This window comes from Catharus ustulatus, chromosome 3 (assembly GCF_009819885.2).
Source record: "Catharus ustulatus isolate bCatUst1 chromosome 3, bCatUst1.pri.v2, whole genome shotgun sequence".
Classification (NCBI taxonomy): Eukaryota; Metazoa; Chordata; class Aves; order Passeriformes; family Turdidae; genus Catharus; species Catharus ustulatus.
In genome coordinates, this window is record NC_046223.1 from 114,596,016 (window position 1) to 114,611,771 (window position 15,756).

General features: G+C 37.3%; 1 protein-coding gene across 1 annotated transcript in view; it reads left to right on the top strand.

The window, feature by feature from the left end:
• Positions 1-15,756, top strand: part of SUPT3H (SPT3 homolog, SAGA and STAGA complex component) — a 254,476-nt gene that overhangs the window by 190,362 nt on the left and 48,358 nt on the right. Inside the window, exons 7-11 of the mRNA XM_033056187.2 lie at positions 8,244-8,319; positions 11,006-11,118; positions 11,813-11,920; positions 12,396-12,584; positions 15,046-15,156. Coding sequence (XP_032912078.1) covers positions 8,244-8,319; positions 11,006-11,118; positions 11,813-11,920; positions 12,396-12,584; positions 15,046-15,156 — 597 coding nt within the window. The remainder of the gene's footprint in view (positions 1-8,243; positions 8,320-11,005; positions 11,119-11,812; positions 11,921-12,395; positions 12,585-15,045; positions 15,157-15,756) is intronic.

A 15,756-nucleotide genomic window follows, 5' to 3' on the forward strand; every position in this document is an offset into this window, starting at 1 on the left:
TATTAATACACTTACACAATTTCATCAGATTTGGACTTGCCATGGAAAATCGCTGAGCTAAACTGTTTTATTCATGTATTCTAAGTGCAAACTTAAACTGGGAGAGTTGTTTGTAGAGTGGCACCTTACAATGATTGATATTAATTGAAGCTTTGCAGGGGACATTACAGAATCAGGACTTCACCTCTAAGTTGTGAGATCTTGACTTAACAAGTGGATTGGCGTATTTCACAACAAATTACTTATAAATATAGTAAAAATTTCCTCTTTTTAATTTGTGCATGTATGTTTCACCATTATTTTGAAAAGTATTTTTTTTTTAAATTTTTCAAGAAGTAAGCTAACTAAAAAAAATCCAAAAAACATTAATTATAAACCTGTTTCATTCTCTGACTGAAAGAACATCACCTGCTAAGCATGCCTGCATGGATATGCCTATAGCATTATATTACCTGTGAATCTTCTGTATAGAATGGTAATTACTCTTGTGCGGGATGACAAAAGAAAGGCAGGTACTGTGACAACTGGCTGTTCAACTGGGAATGAATACAAGACAAGTCTGTTTTATTAAGAGCAAGGGAAAAGACAGAATTATAATTTTTAAAAATAAGAGGATTCAAAAGAATATGTATTTTTCATATGGTCTGAAACTTACTCTGCTTTCTGCCAGTCAAAATTTTCCTTCATCTTCTTATGATCCTCTTGTGAAAGTGAAGTTTCAGGACAATGAATTTCATCACAAATGTTTCTTACCAGTATATACCTTGGGTTCATTTCCCTTCCTTTCATTTCTCATTTAACATTTTCAAAACTCTCAGGTCTTTTTAGAACCATGTATTGATGTGGCTATTAACAGGACAGAGTTTTGCAATGGATTTTTTTTTTTTTTATTTTTAGTTAGGTTTATCCTTTTATTTGCATTTACCAGGTAAAGACAGTGAGTGACAGAAGGCTGGTCCCCAGCTCTTCCCAGACTTCCCTACTGCTGAGTTTACAAACTTTACTGAGTGCGTTTCTTAACAAGTTGTGACTCCCAAGTGAGTAATTCTGGCCAGGTTGTAGCTGGGTGCATAGATAGAATATGTTTGGGAATTGAGTTTCATTTAAACTGAGTATGTCTAGGATTGATTGCCAGGTTAACTTTGGGCCATTCCATTTGGATCAGTAGGAGCAGGACTGGATCTCCCAGCTCTCTCCCACACCCAGGATGGTGAGAAAGTGTGTGAGGTGTGTTGTACCTGTATTTTGTCCCATAAACAGTCTTGGGGCAAAAGCCATTCCTTGAGTTCTGGCCACGAGTCCAAACAGTGTGTCAGCTAAAAGAAATACTTAAAAAATAGAGTGTGATATCTGATTTTGACTGCCACTAAGAGAAAAAATTTAAAGCTCAAGATGCAAAAGAGGCTGCTGTGCTGTCTGTGTCTCCCACGCCTTGCAGTGATCCCTGTTTTGGTGACTGCAGGATTTACTGGTGAGGTGCTAAAGCTGTTTATATGAACCTCATTCATGAATGGATACAGAGTCAGGGTAAGTTTTCAGAGGAATGCTATCCAGAAGATATAAAGGTATCCTCATATTAACATGGTATGTAAAGTTTTTGATGTACAGCCAGATGGAAACCACAGGAAAATGCTACCATGTCCTCAACCAGAAAAGTGAGGGAAGTCAGTAGTCTTGATATATTAATATATCAATATATCTCGCATAACTTTTTTCATTTGGTAGCACAGTTTATCCAAAATTATTTTATGTTTTTTGGAAAGCACTGATAGAAGATAGCCATAAATTTAACACATAGTTTTGCAAAATTCATGCTGATGCTTATTATAGAAGAAAAAAATATTTTCCTGTAGAAATCAAAGGTATTCCATGAAATGGAAATGTTTCGTTTCCAGGTTCCTGCCCCACATTTCAGACTAGCAGTAATAAATTTAGACAAGGAATTTGGATATGATATGGAACTGGTTCAAATAAATACAGTATGTATGTTCAAGGGCAAAGTATTACAGGGGCAGTGAGTCCCTATCAGGAGGTCAGTTTTATTTATTCCTTAAGCAATGAGATCATGACTGCTGGGAATCAATCCATTCATTTTGTTGTCTCTGCAATTTTATTTTCTTTCTTTCTTCATAATTCCCTTGAAATTTTTGCATAATATTCAATAGTCCTTCCAGCTCCCTTCCCCCTACTTATCTGCACCTACTTTGCTGGATTACATGTTTCATAATTCCATGAGATGAATGGAGTTAACTTGCAGCAGGGCACAAAGCTGCCTTTGTTTATTCTTGAATTGCTTGGAGATCAGAGCAGGAACCGAATTTACTGAGTCATTCTTTACTCTTGGCCCTGAAATTGAAGTTGTTGCCCTGTTGGTGCTGGTGGTGCTCTCCTCTCACTCATCAGAGGAGGAACATTTGGCTTTCTGAGGATGCCTGAGCTGGGCAAAGTTGACCTAATCCAGCATCCCTTGGGCTGCATTGCTGATGGCCACACTGATGAACTTCAGACAAATTAATAGATATCGTTCATTTGACATTTTAAACACTGAGTTCAGAATGAAGTTTCTCACTGAAACTGTCTAATGTCTTTTTTTACAATAAAAGGACTCTAGGTGACTAATTAGGTTTTCAGTTCTTCAAGTGAATGCATTTTTTGTCTCTGGACAAAAATTCTATAATGAAAATCATAATTTTTAACGTTTACTTCAGTTAATATTTAATATTTAATAATTCACCCTTTTTTTTCTTGTCATTTACAGTTTTAGATCCTTAAAATCTCTGTAACAGTTGAGATTTTTAAGTTTTAAAGATTTTAAGCTCTGTTTATTGCAGGGAATGATGCTAATAATACTGTGGAGAAAAAAAGCAAAACTATTTTTACTGTGAAAATGCATTATAACTGAGACCATCTTGGTCTATCAGAAAAAGGCCTCATCTTTTCTTCTAACATTGGGAATGATGTTCTAAGCACATGAGCACTCAAATCCTTTATTAAATCAAAGGCCCTAAGTTTGCTATGCAGATTTGTTCAGCTTAATGGCTGCTGCAGAGTGTGTGGTATGTTCTGTAAGGGGTGAGTAAAAAAACCCTGGATGTGTGTACTTTATAGTCAAATCAAGTATTATATTACAAAACCTACTGATCTTTCTTTGAGTGACATTTTTATTTTCTGTGTAAAACTGAGTAAGCTTAGACTTTGAAAATGCTCAATCTTAAACCTCTCCCCCTTTTTTTTTTTTTTTTGCTTACCAATTCAAGGGATTCTCAGAACAGTAAATACCTTTTTCCTCTATGTAACAGAAGTTTTCAGATAGTGATAATCCTCAGATAATGTCAAAATTCAGAAGACTAAAAATGTATTTTCAGCATATTCTGTAAATACTTCAATATTAAGCTAACTTGTGCTTGATTTCTCAGGATTTTTTTTTTTTTTTAATCTAGTAATTTTTCACAGAATCACAGAAAGGTTTGGGCTGGGAGAGGCCTTAAAATATCATCTCATTGCAACCCCTGCCATGGGCAGGGACACCTTCCATTGTCCCAGGTTGTTCAGCCTGGCCTTGGGCACTTCCAGGGATCCAGGGGCAGCCACAGCTTCTCTGGGCACCCTGTGCCAGGACCTCCCAGGGAACAATTCCATCCTAATATCTTACCTAACCCTTAACTCTGGCAGTGGGAAGCCATTCCCTGTGTCCTGTCCCTCCATGCCTTGTCCCCAGTCCCTCTCCAGCTCTCCTGGAGCCCCTTTAGGCTCTGGAAAGGGCTCTGAGCTCTCCCTGGATCCTTCTCTTCTCCAGGTGAGCACCCCCAGCTCTCCCAGCTCCATAGGAAATGTGCTCCAGCCCTTGGAGCATCTCCATTGCCCTACACCCACCCTACAATTTGGTCCTTGACCACCCTGCAGTTTTTGTCTTCCCACCCCAGAGCTGTCAGGCACAGCACACAGTGCCCTGTTATTCTCTAGTCTAAATAAAAAATAAATTATTTAGCATTCTGTTCTAGCAATATCAGCCCTTGCAGGGCAGCTTTGGCTTTCCCTGGAGTGGCCACCTGGCTCCTTTGAAATCGTGATAGGCTCACAGTGAGAGTTCTTGAGCAGAGGGAATCATGGCACAAGATGAATATGTGAGGGTTTGGGAAGCCAGGGCCTTCATCCCAACATTGTTGCCAAGCACAGGGGTGTCCAGCCGTGCCTCATACGTTTTTCAAATGTTCCAGCCTAGCAGCTCCTCGGCACATTTCCTCCAAACACGGAGCAGTCGCTGAGCAAGTTAACGTTTGGCCTCCTGCCTTCTTCCCCCCACACAAAGAGCTTTGTATGTCAAGTGTGAAAGCTTCAGAACGGAATAAAATTGAGATTATTTTTCATTCTGGATGGTAGGTGACAACGTGCAACCCTTTACCTTTTTCTTTCCTTTCCCTTTTTAGTTCTTTATGCTGAAAGAAAGATATAATGCACCACATTTTTGGAAGACTAAGCAGACATTTACTGTGCCAGGTCCTATCTACTGCATCCTTCAGCATGTTCCAAGGAAAGCATGCAAAGTATTTTAACTCTGCTGTACAGCACATAACTCAGCTTCTTAACTGCTTGGAGTGACTAGTACTACTAGAGAAAAGCTATCTGTATTTAATTCTTTTGATAAACCAATTGAGCAGTGTCATTGCTGCCATTTGTTGTATCTGCTTTCAAGCTGAGGTTGCTTCAAGGTGGAGATTTATTAGAAGTGTCACTGTTTGTTCATGTCAGAAAGATTCCCAGCAAACTGACTTTTATTCTGGTGAAAGAGGACTTCTGTCCTGTTGGAGTGACTTGCTGCTCCTTCCAATAACCAAATTTGGAAAATTTCACTTGTATAAATTTGAAGTTGTTTCTTAAACATCCTGTATAATTCCTTGTTTTCAAAAAATAGTTGAGAGAGAAAAAAAAAAATAACAAACCTGTGAGAAATGATAAGTAGGTATCCTTTAGACCTACAGATAAAATTATTTTAACAAATTTTCTGTAACACCCCCAACGCTGGATCCCATTTTCTTTGAACTCTTTTGGCCTGGAGTCATGCTATGTTCACAGTAATGTCCTCATTCTTTCTTCTCCCTTTTTATCTCATGTCACTGATTCATTTTGAGTTTATGAAATATACCTTAGGAATGCCAAAGTAAAGGAACATTACGTTTTTTTCAAAACAGGGATGATATAGGAGAAAAAAAATAAAATATTGTTTGTGATCTTGAGAAGTGAAGAGGAAAAAGATGATGTCTTTGGGTTGGTGTTTCCTTAAAGATGACCCAGCTGTGCCACTCATCTGTTCATTTCTGCTACGTTTGATGGCTCTTTATAAACTGTTCTAAAAGTGGGAAGACTGAAGGAATGTCTGCCTTTGTCCTTCAAACTGTGAGGTTCTATGCCATCATGTGAGGGTTCTTTTGTTAAAGTGTATTAGAAAAAAAAAGCAAAGTCCAGTTATTTATGACAAACACTGTTTTATTTGGTGGCAGTTAAGAGCATCAGGTTGGAATCCACCTTTAAGAAAGAATTATTTTAAAGAGAGAATTGAAGGAAGAAAACAATTCTTTTTCACATATATGTAAGTAATTTTGCTGAATAAAAATATTTGTACAGAGACAAAGCAATTGAAAATATTTATTTAGTGTATATGAGCAGCATGAAATCCAGTGTTTAGACAACTGTTGTAGAGCATTTTTAGAGAGAAATTAAGTCCATTGGAAAAATCCCTCAGCAGCAGCTTTCTTTTAACAAACCTTTGAGATTTTTCACTTACAAAGAAACTTGAAATACTTATAATGAAACCTGTAGCTTTTGACAGTCTACATTTTCAGAGCCCTGTGGTCTATTTGCTGAGAGTAGCCATTGCTAAATCATTAATTTAACATAACTGCTTTTGGGGTTAATCTGGTTTTGCAGTTTCCATATTACATTATGGGATGCCTGTAAGAGTTCGAGAGTTAAAGTATCCTTGTCAAATTTCTACATGTTGGGTTTTTTTATCATCTCAGGTAGGATTTTGCAGAATAATCCCTCACATTACCATGTCATATGATATTGTTTTTCCATACCTTGTTATTTCCTGGGGTTTTAAAACCCTGGGAGGGCTGGATGTGAAGAGTAATAGCCAATGGCTTAACATACAGGTGGCAACAGAAGAAAAAAAAAGGATTATAGAATTTAAACCACACTGCAAAAATCCCCAGCTTTAAAAAATTATTTGAAGAAGACATCTCATAAATATGTGAAAAATTAAACCCCAAATTACAGGCTTTTATAAAGCACAAAGTAAAATTGCACAAGGAATTCTAGGACTGCTGTTTCTAGGCTGTATTATGTGAGAAGTGTCCTGTACTATGCAAAAGTTCAGATTAGATTATCTCTGTGATGCCTTCTGTTTTCAAAAGTATAGCTGAAATAATTCAGGGGCAAAGTTGAGTTCTGTATAGGGTTGAAGTTGCAGCATGGATTATGAAAATTATTTTTAAAGGAATACGAGCTCAATTTAGACTTAACATCTTGTTGGAATGGATTAACTGAAAATCTTTACTGATATGAAATGGCAGCTTCTCAAAATGTAATCAGATTGCCAGAGCCATGCATAGGAGAACTGGAAAATGCCTGAGTAGAGCAGTTTCTGCTGTGGTGACTAAGGGTCCAAATACAGTCCAAATGATTGACTGGGTAGAGAGGAAAAGAAAGGACTCTCCAGGTGTGTTCCTGGTCAGCTTGTGGTTTAGTTTACAGCTACATTGAACATGTTGACTGTGAAGCAGATCTCAGAAGTGAAGGGTTGGATGGTTATAGAGTGACCTAAAAGGCGCAGAAGAGGAAAAAACTGTGGATTTGAAGTGCTAACTTTATTTAATTGCTTTTCCTCCTGATTTGGTAGCTGATAAAGCCAAATTCAAGTTGTATAGCATGCAGATATACACATATATATTACCAATAGCTCTATTGTCTTCTATTAAATCAGATTGAAGAACTCTGTGATTTTGATTTCATCAGATGTAAAATTGTTCAGGGCATCAGAGCAAAATTCATGTCTGTGTGTGGTTTTTATCTTGTTTTTTTTCCTTGGTGTGAGCACACCTGTACTTTTCATTCTTTGTGGATGGTCTTTTGAGCTTCATGGGCTCAGTGCACAAGTCTCAGTGCCATCAACCCCTCCTGACACCACTTTGTATCTGTAGTGATGCACAGGTGTGATGATTTATACATTGAATTAGGTTTATATTCCTTTCCTTGTTGTTTCTGCTTGATTGAGAGATTGGACTAAGCTGTCTGCTTCTGTCAGAGACAGTCCTTCTTTTTAATCTTACTACTGCTTCCTGCCTTTGATATGTGAAGAGTTTAATCTCTTGTGGGGACCAGATCTTACCTTGTGAAAATCACCCCTGCTCTGTTGAAGTGAACAGAACTCAAGCACCTGCTCAGACCTAACCATGGACTTCAGTGCTGCTTCAACATGACTCAATTACAGCGACCTGTATATGTGGAGGGGAGGGTGTGCATAGTGTTTGTGGTTTTGTAACTTTACTCTTTTGAGATTCATTCTTTTGGTTGGCACTGGACACCATGTGAAATACATTCTTAAATGCAGCAGTGAACATTTGAAGATCTTTTTTCTCCCACAGGCTCTAATTCGATCTAATTTCCTTTCTTTTCCTGAAGTGTTCAGGAGTATAAAAATTCAAGCATAAATTAAGAATGAGAAATAAAAGGATACATATGTACCATTTATTTATTACTGTGTATTGAGCGTGGAGTCACTTCAATGCCAGTCTTTGCCTGGCACACCAGTGTGATGGAATTTATTCATTTCACAATTTAGAAGCACCCAGGTTCAGTTCTACTCGGTGCAGAACATGTTGGCATCAATCCAGGAGAGCATTTTACTTTTCTGGCCCTCTGTAAACACGCAGGCAGAATACTCATGTGCTTCAGTTTAAACATGCAGCAGTGCTCAGCACCTCTCTGCTCTCAGCCCTCGCCACTGGGCTGGGTGAGCAGGCAGGTTTTGAAAATAGGAATTGACACACTCCTCTGGGAAATTTAACTCACAAGACTAATAACCAATGTGGTTTATATTTCTGCATCTTGACTTGTTCAATGCCTGTTTAATTTGGGAGGGTTGCTTCAAGGTTGTGGCGAGGGCGCTTTGGTGCTATAATTTCCGTTGTGGAATGCAGTCTTGTTGGAATAAGGTACATCATGTACTTTTACTCTTTTGTCAGAGAGCAGAAAGACAAACACGAACCATGGACTCAGTCCAGTATGCAGAATTCTGTGAAAGTCGGCAACTGAGTTTTTGTGAGTATCATAATGGCTGCACTATGTTAAGATGTTTGATTTTTATTTCATTTAACAGAGAGCACGCCAGAAGCTCATGTTTTTTGAAAGCACTTTTGTTTCATCCACAATAATAAAACATTAAATTACTTGTCTGTGTAACTCCTGGGACCAGTTAATTTAGCACAGTTTCAGGCTGTCGGGCAGAGTGTTTCATTTTAATATTTACCAAGTTTTCTGTGTGCTCAAATACTGAGTTGGTGGGGATGACTGCAAAGATAGAACTGGTGAGGAGTTAATGGATTAAAACCTGAGTTTTGCCTGAAGTCTGTCATGGTGGTGCTCAAGTAGGCACATTAGCAAAGTTTCATGGCTGCAGGATTTTTGGAACGCCTCTAAAATTAGAGAAGAGCAGCGAGTTTTGCTTTTATTTCCCGATCCGCAGAGACACAAAGAACTTACTAAAGAGTCTTTTCTATTTTAAGCTGTAAGCTCCTGCTGTGGAATTTATTCACCATTAGCCAAGTTCATCAGTATATGCCATTCCAACACTAATAACATGATGACAGAATTAGGGCTTCACTAGCACTGAAAAGCAGCTTACTAGAAGTACTTGTGGGCCACGACTATAATGAGCTGTAAATTAATGGGCTTGATCATGTAGCAAAACATCATTACAGAAGCAGTTAAGTGATGACTAAGGTTTTAGGTCAAATGTCAGAGAAAGGGAGGTGAAGAAGCCAGTAAAAATCATGACAAAGTGGCACATGATCCTGCAACACAGACTTGAGCACAGTGGTGTCTTTAAAGGAGAGACCTTATCTCCTTCTTCCTTCTAAATTCAAAGAAAGAGTGACTCATTTATGGCAAATAAATGACACATTTGAGATACTGTTCTTCATCAGCAAATGTCAGCAAACGTAGGAAAACATGTTTTGTAAGCATTTCTTTTTCTAATTCAATATGGTTTTTTACATTTAGTTATAATTTGGCATCACACATCTGTGAACCATTAGATAAATGATACTTCAGATTAGGGTGACTTCAGGAAATGAGAGGTTTGTGATAAAGTCATTTTTAAAACCCCAAAATTGCCATCTGGAGACAGAACAAATAAAAATCTTAAATTTGCAAAATAAAATAGAATGTTGCTGACCAAGAGATTGTGATCTATAAAAATATCTCAGTGTTATTTTCACAGTCTTTTTAAATGACCATGTCTATATAGTTCTTTTTCACTGACATTTAATGTCATTAAAGAATAAGAGAATTACAGTGGTTAGAAAATAGTACCAAGAGAGACTTGGGCACAAATTCAATTGCACAAAATGAGCTCAATTAGACAGAACGTACTAAAGGCCATGCAGAACATTTGTCCAAAGACTTTTTTCTACTTATTTATTTCAGTAAAAATTGATTGTGTTACTATGTTTAACGAAATGTACTGCTGTAGTATAAGCCCATAAAAACTGTGTCACAAGAGAATGAACCTGGAATGGACTTCAAGAAACCTGTTCTAAAAATATATATTAATAATCACAGCTCCAGATATTTCTGCACTTTTAATGACAGGCAAAAGAAAATGTCTCTCAAAGGATCAAATATTGCAGAATTGCAAACTTAAATTCTAGGGAACATTTTGTGATCATTTTATCACCATCACACTTCTCATTTTTATTTATTTGTTTTTTTTTTTTTTTTTTTTGTTTGTTTCTTTTTCTTTCTTGTGATGCAGTGTAGCCTTCTATTATCTCCTGAATAAAAATAACCACTATTTTGACCTTTTGTCTGTTTAATACCTGACTTTTAGGTAGCTTTTTAGTCCTGTATGAAATCTCTTTTTGAAAGAGTTGTTTCCAATTCCTTCAGATGATTTTTTTACCTTGTGTTTACTTCTTTTTGGTTGTCCTGTCTCACAAACAGCCCTCATTAAGATCTCTGTCTCAATAGCTTCTCTCTGTCCACAGATTTCTATGATCATCTTGTCCACCACTGACCTAAGTAAGATCATCCTCTTTTTCCCTCCTTTTACTCTCTGATCAAATATTACATTTCATTGTCCCATATTTTTCTCAGCCCTTTTTCTGAATCAGTCTCACCCATTGCCAGTGTGAAATTCTTGTATGAATGTTCTTATACATCCATGCTTATTTCTTTATATCCAAAGCACACTTAAAAAACACTTTTGTACAAAAAATTTTGGTTCTCTTGTCAGCACCTGAGGGCCATAAATTTAACACCAGGACTTCCAAGCTCTTCTGTCCTTCATTTGTCTTTGCTATTGATAATGCAATTATATCAATTTTTTCTGGACTCATATTTGTATTGATTTCTTTTATTGTTTTTTAAATTCATCAAAGATATGATGCAATAATTTTATTTATTTTATAGTAATACATTCTAAAGCAAGTTTGTCCAGTCCACATTTCTCGGAGGCTGACCCTTCATTGTTCTGAAATCTCTTGTGTGATCAATTATCTTGTGTTTTTTCTTTATTCCATGTGCTTATGGGTCTCCAAAATGTATGAAATAACAGTCTTTCCCCACTGGTTCCATTTTGATAATTCCTTCTTTGGCCAACCAAATCACACTCACCAATTGCTTCAATTTTGCAGTTTTTCTGTGACCCCCCCCCAAAAAAAAAAAGGATTATTTTGGTCTACCTGTCATTAACTTTTCTTTTTCCCCTCATGGTTTTAACTGACAGCAAAGAAAGCATCCAAGTTCCGTGACTGGCTGGACTGCAGCAGTATGGAAATAAAGCCAAATGCTGTTGCAATGGAGATTTTGGCATATTTAGCATATGAGACTGTAGCCCAGGTAAGAGACTGATTGAACTCTAGTGGAAATGAATTAATTGCTCCTGGAGGTACTTCAGCCTCAGTGTCTGGGTTGTAAGCCCCTTCAGAAATCCAGTCACTGCTTCAGCTCTCCAAGCTAACTGGATTCATGGACTTGTGGGGTGGTTTGGGTTGGAAGGGACCTTAAAGCTCATCCAGTTCCAGCCCTCAGCCATGGGCAGGGACACCTTCCACTAGAACAGCTCAAAAATCAGTCCAGCCTGCCTTTCAGTTTGCTGTGTGACAGATGTGTGCAGTGCTGTGTTCATCCATCTGACACACAAACAAATGTTTTATAACGGCTGCAGAAGAGAGGGGAGTGCAGCACAAACCTTTTTCAAGTCCAAACTGAAACCACACACTTTGCTATGTGACCTTTGGCAGTGCACTGAGGCTCATTCAATGCCATTGCACAACTGGATTAGAAAGAAGGATTTCCTGGAAAACAAAATGTTACCTCAGTGCCAAGCTGAGCCCTGGTGGGTAGATAGATTGCTCCATATATTTACAGAAGTGGAAAAGAAAGGCTCTTTAGGCTGAACTGTCTGAATAACTTTATTTTCATCTGAGAAACACTGAGAATATTCTGCTTCAACCCACAACGCTCACTCTCCCATTGTTACAATGGCATTTTTAGCACCATGTCAGTAACCCCACCTGTTTTTCCCCTCCAGCTGGTGGACTTGGCCCTTTTGGTTAAGCAGGACATGACTCCCAAAACTGGTGACCCATTCAGTCATGCCATATCTGCCACCTTCATACAGTACCACAACTCTACTGAGGTAAAACTTGCTTTTTCACATATTAATGCATTTTATGTTTTGCTTTTACATGTGTTTTCTTCCAAAGTTGTCATCATTGAATGTGATATTGATACAGACTTCTCTTATGGAGTTTATGAACTTTGAAGTTATGGATTTAGATGGAAAAACATTAAATTATAGTTCTGAATGTCAAATTCATAGCAGCATTTTTATAATTAAATAAAAAGCCTCTTTTCTTGGGTGAAAATTCCTTCTCTCTGTGTCCAAGGCTCTGTTGCAGATTTGGAGATTAAAGTTTTCAAAACTGGCAAGTGCACTAAGTACTGTGTTGCATGCATTGATATTTTACAGATATTTGTAGTAACTTCTAGAATGAGAAAAATAAATTCTGTATTGTACCTCTTCCAACAGGGAATCTGAGAAGGAAATAATTGAGGTGGGGTATATTTGTGATTTGATTATATTGTGACTGTTTGACATCTTGCTTTTACAGCCACATCTCTTAGGGCAGTCTACGAGTGTGAAGACCAGTCTTGACTCCCCTGAGAACACACCACCCCCTACACCCACCCCACCAGCATCAGCAGGGCAGCAACACCTTGGGAAAACCCCCTCAGGAGCCTTGGGGAATGGTGGAATTGGACAGGACTCCACCAAATCCAAACAAAGGAAAAGAAAAAAGGTATTTGGTGCACAAACCTGGCAGTAAAAAAAAAAATAAAAGAAAAATAAACCAAAACATCCTCAGGAAATCTTCACAGACTCACAGAATGGTTTGGGTTGGAAGGGATCTTAAAGATCATGCAGTTCCCACTCCCTACCATGAGCAGGGACCCCTTCCACTAGACCTGATGGTTACAAGCCCCGCATCCAACCTGGCCTTGAACACTTCCAGGGATGGATACCCACAGCTTCTCTGGGCAACCTGTGCCAGGGCCTCACCTCTCTCACAGTAAATAATCTTAAATATTAATTTTAACCTATATCATTAACCTATATCATATATTATTGGCCATTGCTATTGTAGGCCAAATGTGTGCTTTGGTGTTTTTCTCTATGAGAATTGTGCCAAATTTTCGTAATGATGTCTACAAACTGAATTTTTTTAAGGTGACAACTGCTGTTTCTTAGATAACCTACTCCTCTACAGGCACAGCAATTGTCACCACCCCAAATGATTGTCCCCTTCTCTGACAGGGGCAGCAAGCACAAATTTTATGGGTCAAAATGTAAGCAGAATAGGCAAAGAGGTGCTTGTGATTTTCCTGATCCCAGCAGCCTGAGATAACTGCAGCCCTTGCCTTTAACAGCTTTGCCTGACTTGCTTTATTTTTATACCAGTTGTTTGCATTCAAGCTAAATATTTGTTAACTTTGCATAAAACAGGGACATCTCATATTTAGAGTGTGAAATGCAAGTGTTAAAATTCTTGTCTGCTGTTGGTGTTCTGAGAGGGATATATGTTCCTAAAACTCACAAGAGAAATCAGTGTGATTAAATAAACTGGATAGGAAAACCTGTGCTGGTCACTTGGGGTTATTTTGAAGAATTGTGATGGCAGAGCTCATTTTGCTGAAAAGCAATGGAATGACTTGGGATTTTATCAAGTGTTTTGTTATTAAAAAATACTCAGTCTTCAGGGTAAAACTGGTGATTTCTACAGTGATAAGGTAGAAAAAAATGTATTTTCTCCTTCTGGTGTCATCAGTGCTGTTGATAGTCCTAAAGTGTTCAACTTCTTCCTGTCCTTCTAATACACTGTATAATTTTAGTGAATCCTGGAAAGACTTCTGCTTTTTGCTCTTCCTTTTTTATGTTATATTTGATTATGTTTTGTTCCTGTGGCTGATTTTCATTATAATTCCTAGAAGGAGAAATTTAGCTGAAGATGTTGTTTTTGATACATTACATTTTATTGATACTGTGAGTTTAAGGTCTTTGTGTTTGACTAAATGCCTTTGAAAATAATTCTATTCCAAAAAGTGCACAGTTTTAATTAAATGTTCTCATCACTTACTCAATTTGCTTAGGTATCTACTGGATATAAATGAGGCAAAAAAGTTAACTTGGTGAAAAATACTATTTTTAGGCCATGAAGTCCTAGTCCAGCAGAAGATATTTGAGTTTCATATTCCCTTTATGGATGTCAATCAGCAGGAGAAGAATCTGCCATCATATTATGAATAATTCTGTATTTACTCACAGGCTCCAGTGGACTCAGCACTCTTGAAAATAAAACATTTTGTACAAAATATCCCAAGTTTGAGAGTAATAGGATATGATGTGAATGTATGAGGGGGCCGTGGATGTGTGTACATTAAACTTCAGAGTATAATTAAAGTTTTTGTCATTCTCAGTGCACTCACTATTACAATTTTCATGAATTTGTTGCCAAGCAGCCATCATTAGATAAGTCATCTGAATTCTGGCAAGCAGCTGTGTCTAGGTGGAACTTAAACCAACATTTCAGGTTGACCATCAAGGAGAAAATAATAACTTTTTCTTTTAAAATCCCAGGAAAATTATTGTCCAATCAGTGGGCCAGTAGCAGTGAATTCTTATTTTTACCTATTTAGGGTCCATAATCCAAAAAGTCACTTGAAATTTTAAAACTTTCCAGTTTGAAGTAATTAAAATGTTTTTGCATCCAACACCCTTATGTCACATGTTTCAGCTTCGAATTTCAAGTTGATATTATTCAATGATTTTGGTGTCAAATTACTTTCCACTTTGGGTGCTTGTTCAATATTTTCCCCACCCCTTGACATCACAATAAAAGCCTGAAATGTTTTAAAAATAATTTGTGTGTTTATTGCAGTGTGACTTATATGACCTTTTCATTTTAATTCAAGCATTTTCTTCTCTTTTCCATTGCAAAATAGAGCAGCACGAGGTGAAAGATTTAAATGGACTAACATGGTGTTCTTTGGGTCTCTTAGGCAAAGTTCATGTAAAAGTCCTCTTTAATTTGTTAATGGCTTTTTTTCTCTGATCTAGTGTGTGGCACCAATGATGTGTATCCTCAGGAAAAAAAACAAAACAAAAAGGGTCCGTTTTATAAAGGTTTATTTTCATACTTTATGCACTGTAGGTCTGTTGTGTGTTTTTGATTTAGTAACAATTTATGTGTTTTTCTGTTGCAGAGCACTGCAGCCTGTGGGATGGAGGCTCAAAGTGATGCCATCCAGCCCAGCCACATCAGAGAGGCCATTCGACGCTACGGCCACAAGATTGGCCCCCTTTCCCCATTCACAGTACGTAATAACAGAGTTATAAAAAGTTATATTTATAATCTTAAAGAACTCTGATTTTCAAGTGGTCAAATGAAGAAGCTTTGGAATTGTTGAGAGCAATTTGTGGTGACTGTAATTTTCTTTATAAAAGTGGCATAATTCTCTTGGGAAATAAAGCTTAGTAATTTCTGTCTCTTTTTGGAAAGACAAAAAAAAAAGGGTTTTTTTCCTTTCAAATATTATTTTCTTTCAATTACAAATTATGCTTTTTTGTTAGTGCTTGAATTTTCTGTTTTTCCAAAGTTTAGGTTTACAGTTATTTTAAATTATATGTATTCCAATATGGTGAAGAGCACTTTATATTCCAAAATTAGTTTTGTTTCAGATACTGCTCCTATTGGATGCTGAACTCTCAAGTGACACATTTACAGTTGAGGAAAGAAGAGAATGGTTTTTTTAGACAACTTTGAACCTCCACTGAAATGTAATAGAACTGAACTTGTGGTAAAACACTGATGGGTTCTGAGGTTTTGCCATCATTTTTTTTCTATGCAAATTGCAAATCCATTGTTCAGAGCAGCCAAACGAATTCTTTATTTAATTTTCTCAGCTGATGAAAAT